This window comes from Drosophila kikkawai, chromosome X, assembly GCF_030179895.1.
Source record: "Drosophila kikkawai strain 14028-0561.14 chromosome X, DkikHiC1v2, whole genome shotgun sequence".
NCBI classification, from domain to species: domain Eukaryota; kingdom Metazoa; phylum Arthropoda; class Insecta; order Diptera; family Drosophilidae; genus Drosophila; species Drosophila kikkawai.
Window position 1 is genome coordinate 32,674,662 of NC_091733.1, and position 10,370 is coordinate 32,685,031.

Consider the following 10,370-nt stretch of genomic DNA (forward strand, 5'->3'; position numbering starts at 1 on the left):
CTTCTTAAAGTCAGGTCACAGTTGAAATGGACTCAAATCCCAACTAAGATTCACAAATATAATTACAAAACCAAAAATTCAATAGTTAAAGGTACCTTTTATAAGGGTAATAGCTCTTTTTTTAACTCAAAATTTCTCCCTTTTTTTACTTTTTTATGAAGGGGGATACTCTTATCACATTTTAGAAAAGTCGTGAAATTATTTTGGTCAATTTTTGGGTAAACCTATCTATTTGTCTATCTGGTGGCGCACATCCTCTTGCAGCGACTCGAGCCGACGCGGCACAGCATTGCCCTCCTGCTCGCCCAGGAAGCGGAATGTGGACAGCGAAACGTTGTTGCTCGATCTGTCTGTAGGTGTCCTAGAGCTGCTTGATGAGCACCTTAGCGCGCGTGTGTAAAAACCGCCGGTCAGGACTTTAAGCTTCTCTATTTTTCCACAGCGCTTGGCCTCCTTAGCCATGTGCCGACGGTTCGTCTCCAGGAGTTTCTTGGCCGACTCTTGGCGATCCTTCTTGCTGGTCAGATTCGTGCGCATATAGCGGTTTTGCGAGGGCAGATAGAGCACCTGGCCACGGCAATCCTGCCATACCTGGGCGCAGACATCCAGCGGCTACTCGCCGTGCGACATGCGTTCCTTGACCACCTCCTTTTCCTCGTTGAGCATCTGCCGGGCCTTGGCCAGCTCCTGCTGCGAGATGTCCTCAACCTTGTGCTGCGACTGTCCCGGCACGGGATCCTTCACCGAGTCGTACACTGCGGCGAGATTTAAATATAGGCATGGCGGCTTCGTTGGGATTACCAGATTATACTCACACTGCATCGTGATCATCTCGTGCTTGACCAGCTCCTCGGCCTGCTGCTGCTCCGTCAGGTCCTGCTTCTCGGACTGCGGTCGCAGGTTCTTAGGGTTCAACTTGGTGGGTCTCGGCAGGCTGTGCTGGATTACCTGCAAGCGCTTTTTTAGCTATCGCTTTTGACGCGCCTCCTGCTGGGCCAGCAGACGAGCGTCGATCAATTTCGCCGGGCTTAAAAGCTTATGCGGATCGCCCATGGTGTCCTCGCCATAGGTCAGAGGGGCCCAGACCGACTCGCATTGAAAGTTCGTGAACTTAAATGCGCAGAGAGCGCAGAATTTGCGCCGCAAATTATTATAAATATACAAAATAAATACGCGTGGGCAGTGTGACCGGTGGGGATGTGAGAAAAAAGACAAAAATATCGATATATCGATTATTCTGAAGACAACTAATTTCTGGTATTATTGTATTCGATATATTGTACATCAATATTTTTGGAAAAAATACAAAGATGTTTCCTTGTCGGCCACACTATGCTATTCTTTCGATTTAAAAATTAAAACGCCGACAGGTACGCACACCTAAGTGTAAAAGCTTGCGTTGTCGTTTTTGAAGAAAAAAAATTGTTTTGAAAATTCATAACTCGGCCAAAAATGCATGAAATTCAATTCGGAAAGCTGTTCTGAATTGGTTTTTTTACGCATAACAAAACTGCAGTTATGCAGTTTTGCCTTAGTGCTTACCTAGAATTTTTAAAAAATTTTAAACAAAAATTGGAGGAATGAAATTCAATTCGGAAAGCTGTTCTGAATTGGGATTTCTACGCTCAACAAAACTGCTTACTCAGTTTTGCCTTGGTACTTACCTAAAATTTTTAAAAAAATTTTAAAGAGAAATTGGGGGAAAAAATTTGGTGCGATTTATTGTGATAATTTTGGGGGAAAACATATTTTTGAAAATTCATAACTCGGCCAAAAATGCATGAAATTCAATTCTGAAAGCTGTTCTGAATTGGGATTTCTACGCTCAACAAAACTGCTTACTCAGTTTTGCCTTGGTACTTACCTAAAATTTTTAAAAAAAATTTTAAAGAGAAATTGGGGGAAAAAATTTGGTGCGATTTATTGTGATAATTTTGGGGGAAAACATATTTTTGAAAATTCATAACTCGGCCAAAAATGCATGAAATTCAATTCTGAAAGCTGTTCTGAATTGGGATTTCTACGCTCAACAAAACTGCTTACTCAGTTTTGCCTTGGTACTTACCTAAAATTTTTAAAAAAATTTTAAAGAGAAATTGGGGGAAAAAATTTGGTGCGATTTATTGTGATAATTTTTGGGGGAAAACATATTTTTGAAAATTGTTTAGATTTCCCGCAACAGGCCCGCTGGAAGGTCACCTCCAAGGAGGCCCTCGCCCAGATCTCTGAGTACTCGGAGGCGGGCCTCACTGTGCGCGGCACCTATGTGCCGCAGGGCAAGAATCCGCCGGATGGCGAGCGGAAGCTCTACCTGGCCATCGAGAGCTGCAGCGAGTTGGCCGTGCAGAAGGCCAAGCGCGAGATCACGCGCCTCATCAAGGAGGAGCTGCTGAAGCTCAGCTCGGCTCATCATGTCTTCAACAAGGGGCGCTACAAGGTGGTCTAGGCAACTGGCCATGAGAATTTGTGAGCAACAAAAAACTGTAAAAATCGAAATTATAATCAAATCTAATAAAGATTTATTTTTAACTTAAAGGCGGGCAGCATTTATAAATATTTATAGAATATACTGTGCCAGTTTTTCCGTGCCTCAAGTATAACAAGTTAACACTTGGTTAACGTGGGCGCATAAAAAACGTTAAACAGATTTTTTCAGTCACTTTTTTTCATTATAAGTTTTATTTTGAAAATCGCTTAACAAAGATTTTACATTGATTTATATTTTTGTTTACCATAAATACTGATTAAAATTGAGTAATATTTTTAAATTAATCATAATTATTATTTTTTATCAACATAATTAAAATCAGCACATCATTTTTTTGATTAAAAAACATAAAAATCTAAAATAATTATTATCAATCATGCTGATTTCAAATATTTGTATTAAAAATTATAATTATGGGCTTATTTAAATTATTTCAATAATAATTATTATTTTTGAGAAAGTAAACAATGCCCTTTTTGCCGTTTGCAATTATGTATATCGTTAGTAACCAATTAAAAAAGGAAAATATTTAATTTTTTGCCTGTTCCGATCGAAACTCGGCCGCAATTAAAAATGCAAATAAAGCGGATCGTAGAAATTGAACAATTAACTTCTGATTGGAAGTGGATGCCATTCGTTATCCAATATCGTCCACAATCTGTGTCGACTCTCTCTCCGCTCAGAGCTTCCCATTTATTTCGCCGTCTTCTCGAATTCCGCTATTCTCTCTTTATTTCGCCGCATTTTACGCTCTCTATTCTACATGAGAATTCGACCCCAAACTAACATTCCCATACGTATTTGACACTGTTATTCTGTAAGCGTGTAAGATTAGTTTTGACATGCACAAGCTCAAAGAGAGGACTCTCTCGCCGCTCTCTTTCGCCGTCCTCCGCCATTTTCATTTTTCGCATTCGCAAAGATCGGTCGAAAACACGCGGCTCCCAGAAAAACAAGGGAAAAACGCGGAAAAACGTTCGGAAAAGCGGGAAAAAGTCGTCCCGTCGGGAAAACTATCCCTTCGGAGGGATCGGAAACAGTTTTTTTCTGCGAAAATCCGAGGGAAAACCGAGAAAATCTACGCTTGGACGGCGTAGTCTTGACGGCCGGCTATAAGTATGCAAGTGTTAGTGAAATAGGATGCGTGAGCATGTGGCAGTGCTTTTTTGTTTTTTTTTTTGTTTTGTGTTTTTCTCTGCTCACAGCGTCCCGTTTTCTTGGCCGTCCTCGAGAGTTCCGCCATTCCCTCGTCACTTTGCTCGCATTCGAATTGATCGGTCGGAATATACGCGGCTCCTGTGAAAACGCAGGAAAATCGTTCGGAAAAACGGGAAAGCGTCGTCCGGTCGGGAAAACTATCCCTTCGGTGGGATCGGTACCGGTTAATCGGGTGAAAAATCCGTGTTAAAGCCGGAAAAAAATCTGCGCTCGGGCTGCACAGCCAATAAGAGCCGGTTATTGGTGTGCAGTTTTTTTGTGCATAAACTAAAAAAAAAACTGAAATGGAATTTCGATTTACAGAGGAATTTACAAAGTACAAAGTGAGTACAGTCATCCATTTATTTGTTTTTTATTTGGTTTCGCTCTCCGTCTTTGCCTTTGCATATTTTCTTAGGCACCGTTATTCGGCACACGCAGAGCAAAGCATCGTTCGCTCTACTCTATCGCTGTCTCTCTCTCTCTCAATTCTTTACTGCCGCCTCGGCATTTTCTTGTTCGGCTTTGTGTTTCTGATTGCGCTTGAAATAACATGTAAGAGCAAACAAAAGGAAACCTCTCTCGCAGAAGAGAGAGAGAATACGATCCACAGTTGTGGATTGGACATTTCTGGAGCGCTTGAAATAACATGTAAAAGCAAACGAAAGGAAAGCGCTCTCTCACAAAAGGTAGAACGTAGAATACGATCCACATCTGTGGATTGGCCATTTTTGGTGTTCTTTGCTGTGATTTCGGCTGTAAACTGAAACTGGAAATCTTGTGTTTGTCTCTGCTCACAGTTTCCCGTTTATTTCGCCGTCCTCCAGAATTCTGCCATTATTCCGCCAAATTAAATTATTTTATATAAATTATTTTAAAAATAATTTTGTAATAAAATATTTAAAAGCAGAACACAATCATTATTTTTAATAGAAATATAAAATAATTATTATTTTTTTCTTTTTTTTTTTTTTCTCCAAAAATAATGATTGTGTTCTGCTTTTAATTATTTTATTACAAAATTATAATTATCATTGATTTTTATAATATTATTAAAAAAAAGTTGGAAAGCAAACCAGTTGCTTCCCATGAAATCCCCAAATGTGCGAGAATTTCAAGATCTACCCCAAAATAGAGAACACCTGTGTTTATTTTCGTATTTTTTGTTGCTTGCTTGCTGCATTTTTATTATTTACTTATATATCTCTTCACCGGCAATCAATTGATTTTCATGCTACAGTATTTTGTTGTTGTTTTTCTTGTGTCTAGAAACTACTAAAATTAAATTTAAATGTAGTTATGAGCTTGTCGGATTTCCGCTGTTTGTTTTGTTGTTTGGTATTATAATTTTTTATAACTATTATTATGCGCTTTTATGAAAAAAATTCAATGTTTTTGCTTACACGCTTTTTTGTTTTTCGGTTCGTCTACCCGATCACATGGCGATGGAGATGGGCCTGCCAATATCAGCGGAAGGTCGGCTGCTGGGCGTAGAGAATCGTACCACGAAATGGCTTTGATTTACTTGACCAACATGGGAGATATTATGGTTTTGTCAGTGCCTGAGCTAAAAAGACAACTTAATGCGGCCGCCGTGCGACGTGAAGATATCAAGTAAGTAGCAGTTTTGGTAACCATATCACAAAATGAAATATTAATAATGTTTTTTTGTTCTTAGTGGAATTTCGTCGCTTTGTTTTACCAATGCTGGTGAAGACCTATATATGATGTCTTCTTCTGAGCTGCTGCGCATAGCTCTAGCAACGGGCAAGGCTGTACAACCAACCGGCATTGTTGAAGTTGAGCCCTTAGAGAGCGAAGATTTGGTACTAGAGGCGAATGACGAGGAAGAAAGCGATAAGGAAAAGGACGTCAATATTGAGGTGGTTAACAATGCCGAGACCAAGGAGCTGCCGGTGGCTACGCAACGCTCGAAGCCAGTTGAAGTTAGCGTAGACCGAAATAGCCTTCATCTAACCAATGGAGTCACAAATAATAACTCGCCAAGCCGTGCCAACGAGACCATCACCAGCTCTATAGGTGACCTTACCGTTGACTCTGTACGTGACCATTCAAACACCACGACAACTACATTATGTTCGACAACTACAGAGGAGACTGTGGGTAAGTGAATCACGCATACCTATGCAAATATTATCTTCATCAGTGTGATGTAATTGTAATTCGTAAATGGGCATACTTTTCTGTTTTTGTGTTACGCCATATCGATCATCAGCTCGGTTTAAATGCAACTATTCAAATTCTTAATCATTTATTTACCCTTTGATTTTAGATATGCGCCGCAACCGACAATAAATACAGTTCAATATTTTTAGTTTTAACACTGTCCCACTTTTTACCCAAAGTTATGCATGCCTCTTATATATTTTATACTCTTTCATTATTATTTACGATTATATCCATATATAAATATAGGTCGCTTATCAGTGCTTAGCACGCAAACAAACCAAGCCACTACCACCGTGAACATGAATGACATTTCGGATATTAATATTCCCAACCTAATGGACTTGAAATCTAAAAGGTAACTATATCCCATTTTATATATTTTTATTGCTCTTCCTCTAATTCTCTTAATCTCTAAATTTACCCAACAGCAACACTACGGAAACAAGCACTAGTTCGGTGGTAATAAAATCAATTATTACAAGCATATCACACGAAAAGACCAACGGAGAGAGCGAAATAAGAACGACGAGGACGACAGCGAACGAAGTGAATTTTAATATTAAAATTATTAGTTTAACTACCAAGAAAATAATATGAGGTCAAAAAAACAGCAAGTGAAAAAGACCCGCAATTTAAACACATATTTTAAGCTTAAAAATATGGTATATTTTAATATAAATTTTAAGGAAATTGTTTTGTAATCAATTACTTTTTTAAAGCCTTTTGCCTTGGGCTTGTTTTTTTTAAACATAACGAATATATAAATAAAATAAGTACATATTATATTATTAATGAGGAATGGCCCGATATGTGGTGCTCATTTTTCCCTTTTTTTGTGTGACTTTCATTTATGTTTTTTATTTTCTTAGAAAAGGGTATTCTTCATTTATTTGCAAGTACTGCCTTGTCTAAGTTCACAGCAGCAATCTCTTTTTAGCTAATAAACGACTGCCAAACTACAGTCCATTCCCATTCCCGTTAAACTTGAGGCTGAGCTTCTGGGCCTGCTTGAGGCGCTGATGCTTGGCCGCCCGCTTGGCCTTGCGCTCCCGCTCCTTCTCCTCCTTTACCTGCGACTTGGAGGGACCCAGCGGCGGCTGCTGCTCCGGCTAATCCCCGTAGAGGTAGAAGGAGCAGGATGACGAGTCCGTAAAGTTGACATTGCCATCCGAGAACTTGCTGTTGACGACCGTTGGCTGACCGCTGGCAGAGGTCGTGGTAGTGGTTGTATTGGTATTGATGGAGCTGCCGCTGGCCAGAAGCGAGAGCTCATGACTCTGTTTGCGGCGGCGAAGGCTTTTCCACGGCCACCGGCAGCGACAGGAAGTACTCGTGCCGCGACGACACGTTGTGACAGTCCTGGCAGGTGAGTATCTTTTCAATTATGAAAGGCTGGTGCGAACCCTAGGTCGGGTGCAGCGCCAGAAAAAAACATGAATTTTACTTTTACTTTTCCGAAAAACAATAACAAAAAAAAAGTGTGACCGGTGAGGGTGTAAAGAAAATCCTAAATATTGATATTTACACGGCCTAATAATTTTAGTATTTTTGCATAATGATATATCGATATTTTCAAGAAGTACGTTAACGTTATTTACATTAATACTAAATAAAAACACGTGGGCCGCATTTGTATGTGCATGCCTTGCTGAAAAACAATAGCAAAAATATAGTACGGCCGCTGAGGGTGTGAAGAATATTTAAAAATATATACATTTACACAGACTAATATTTTTAGTATTTATGCATAGTGATATATCGAACATCGATATTTTAAAGAAGTACCCCAATATTTCCTCGTAAGATACACTATGCAATTTTACGTTAACGTTATTTACATTAATACCAAATAAAAACACGTGGGCCGCATTTGCATATAGAGGCCAGTCCGGAAACTAATAGCAAAAAGATAGAACGGCAGGTGAGGATGTAAAGAATATTCCAAAATATAAATTTTTACAAAGATAAATAATATGTAGTATTTATGCGTTACGTTAACGTTGCTTACGTTAATACTAAAGTAAAATACGTGGCCTGCATTTGTTTGTACATGCCTTGCGGAAAAACAATAGCAAAAAGATAGTATGACCAGTGAGGGTGTAAAAAATATTCCAAAATATAGATATTTACACAGCCTAATAATTTTAGTATTTTTGCATCGTGATTTATTGAACAGCGACATTTTAAAGAATTACCTTAATATTTCCTCGTAAGACATTATGCAGCCTTACGTTAACGTTATTTACAATAATACCAAATAAAAACACGTTGGCCACATTTGACGTAGTTGACGTAGGGGAAAGCATTGTGTGGCCGACAATATGCTAGATGAATTTTAAAAAAATATATATTTTCAGCTATAAGCTAGTTTAAAATATGCTAAAACTAGCTTACAAAAAGCTAAACTGGCAACACTTCCCAATGACGATCTGGTACTTTTGGTCGCTCGGACAACAAAGTCTGGCAGCGCTGTTTACTAGTTCACGGGAAGTATGGCAACGTTGTTCTAGTTCACGGGAGGTCTGGCAACACTGTTTACTAGTTCACGAGACGTCTGGCAACACTATTTACTAGTTCACGAGAAGTCTGGCAACACGATTTACTAGTTCACGGCAAGTCTGGCAGCACGGTTTACTAGTTCACAGGAGGTCTGGCAACGTTGGATGGAACATACCAGTGTTGCCAGACTTATCGCCCCAAGCGACCATTGTACCAGATCGTCAGCTAAATAAATCGGAAAAAATACCAGAACTTAGTTGGCTATAAAAATATGGTGACTTGGTATTTTTCAAGTATGTTCTTCTGGTCACACTAAGCCTCGCCCTATATAAGACGGGCAGCAGCAGTGGCGAAGCCAGTAGGCTGTTGACCGGCGAGCGGTCAAGTACTCCGGGGGAGGAGTAGCTGGAATCTCCCCCGGATGGAACGACTGGCTCCCACCGGCGCTGGAGGTCACCCCGTCCTCCCATTGGCACTGGAGGTCACCCCGTGCTCCAGGCGCTCCCATTGGCACTGGAGGCCACCCCGTACTCCAGGGGCTCCCACCGGCACTGGAGGTCACCCCGTGCTCCAAGCGCTTTTGCCGACACTGGAGGACACCCCGTGCTCCCACCGGCACTGGAGGTCACCCCGTGCTCCAAGCACTTTTGCCGGCACTGGAGGATACCCCGTGCTCTTACCGGCACTGGAGGTCACCCCGTGCTCCGAGCGCTTCCGCCGGCACTGGAAGCCACCCCGTGCTCAAGGGGCTCCCACTGGCACTGGAGGTCACCCCGTGCTCCAGGGGCTCCCACCGGCACTGGAGGTCACCCCGTGCTCCAAGCGCTTCCGCCGACACTGGAGGCCACCCCGTGCTCCCACCGGCACTGGAGGTCACCCCGTGCTCCAAGCACTTGCGCTGGCACTGGAGGCCACCCCGTGCTCCATGTGATCCCACCGGCACTGGCGGCCACAGCGGGAGGCGGGCGGTGCTGTTCGTCCGTGTAAGTATTTTTTTATCCTGAAATATTATCATCGATATAGTTTAAGAAATACCTTTAAATTTAAATTAAAAATTTGGCGGTTAAATTAATTTATTGACTGACCGATCTGTTAAATGGCGACACCAGTATTTCCAGACTAATATTTCAATTTAAATTCAAAATTGGCGGTTAAAATAATTTTTATTTTTTTACACTAATATATTATCATCGATTAATTTGAACTACCTTAAAATTTAAATTAAAAATTTGGCGGTAAAATTAATTTTTTGAGTGTGACCGATCTGGCAACCTCACTATTTAAATGGCAACACCAGTAATTGCCAGACTATTATTTCAATTTAAATTTAAAATTGGCGGTTTAAATAATTGTTAGTATTTTTTTACACTGATATATTATTATCGATATATTTGAAGAACTACCTTAAAATTTAAATTTAAAATTTTGGCGGTTTAAATAATTTGTTGAGTTTGACCGATCTGGCAACCTCAATATTTAAATGGCGACAACAGTATTGCCAGACTATTATTTCAATTTAAATTTAAAATTGGCGGTTAAATAAAATTATAGTATTTTTACAACTCGATATATTAATCATCGATATTTTTGGAGAAGTACCTTAAAATTTAAATTAAAAATTTGGCGGTTAATTTAATTTATTAACTGTGATCGATCTGGCAACCTCAATATTTAAATGGCGACACCAGTACCGCCAAACTTTGCGTCCCGAGCGACCAATAGTACCAGATCGTCAACTAAATATATCGACAAAAATACCAGAAATTAGTTGGCTATAAAATATCGATACTTGGTATTTTACAGATATATACTTTTGGTCACACTTAGCCTCGCCCTATATAAGACGGGCAGCAGCAGTGGCGAAGCCAGTTGACTGTTGACCGGCGAGCGGTCAAGTACTCCGGGGGAGGAGTAGCTGGAACCTCCCCCGGATGGAACGACTGACGGTCAAGTACTCCGGGGGAGGAGTAGCTGGATTCCTCCCCCGGATGGAACG

The 10,370-nt window shown here is 40.5% G+C and overlaps 3 protein-coding genes across 5 annotated transcripts in view; 2 read left to right on the forward strand and 1 right to left on the reverse strand.

The window, feature by feature from the left end:
* Nucleotides 1–6,722, forward strand: part of LOC108085074 (lethal(2) giant larvae protein-like) — a 52,776-nt gene extending 46,054 nt beyond the window's left edge. The window contains exons 1-5 of one of the 3 annotated variants that reach the window (XM_017181543.3): nucleotides 3,395–4,029; nucleotides 5,137–5,299; nucleotides 5,364–5,809; nucleotides 6,122–6,230; nucleotides 6,304–6,722. In XM_017181543.3, the coding sequence (XP_017037032.1) occupies nucleotides 5,196–5,299; nucleotides 5,364–5,809; nucleotides 6,122–6,230; nucleotides 6,304–6,472 (828 nt within the window). In that variant the 5' untranslated portion in view covers nucleotides 3,395–4,029; nucleotides 5,137–5,195 and the 3' untranslated portion in view covers nucleotides 6,473–6,722. Of the gene's footprint in view, nucleotides 1–3,394; nucleotides 4,030–4,698; nucleotides 5,300–5,363; nucleotides 5,810–6,121; nucleotides 6,231–6,303 lie in introns of those variants that run through there. The other 2 variants (XM_070288422.1, XM_070288421.1) reach the window with 2 other exon arrangements.
* Nucleotides 78–1,202, reverse strand: LOC138929175 (cell division cycle 5-related protein-like). Its single transcript, XM_070288419.1, has 2 exons — nucleotides 816–1,202; nucleotides 78–755 (listed from the first exon to the last, which is right to left on the reverse strand). Exon 2 carries the CDS (start codon nucleotides 535–537, stop codon nucleotides 229–231), a length of 309 nt encoding a protein of 102 aa, XP_070144520.1. The 5' UTR covers nucleotides 538–755; nucleotides 816–1,202; the 3' UTR covers nucleotides 78–228.
* A 2,030-nt stretch (nucleotides 6,723–8,752) lies between the features above and the next one.
* On the forward strand, nucleotides 8,753–9,941 carry LOC138929114 (uncharacterized). Its single transcript, XM_070288222.1, has 2 exons — nucleotides 8,753–8,855; nucleotides 8,894–9,941. Exons 1-2 carry the CDS (start codon nucleotides 8,796–8,798, stop codon nucleotides 9,359–9,361), a joined length of 528 nt encoding a protein of 175 aa, XP_070144323.1. The 5' UTR covers nucleotides 8,753–8,795; the 3' UTR covers nucleotides 9,362–9,941.
* Nucleotides 9,942–10,370: the final 429 nt, after the last annotated feature.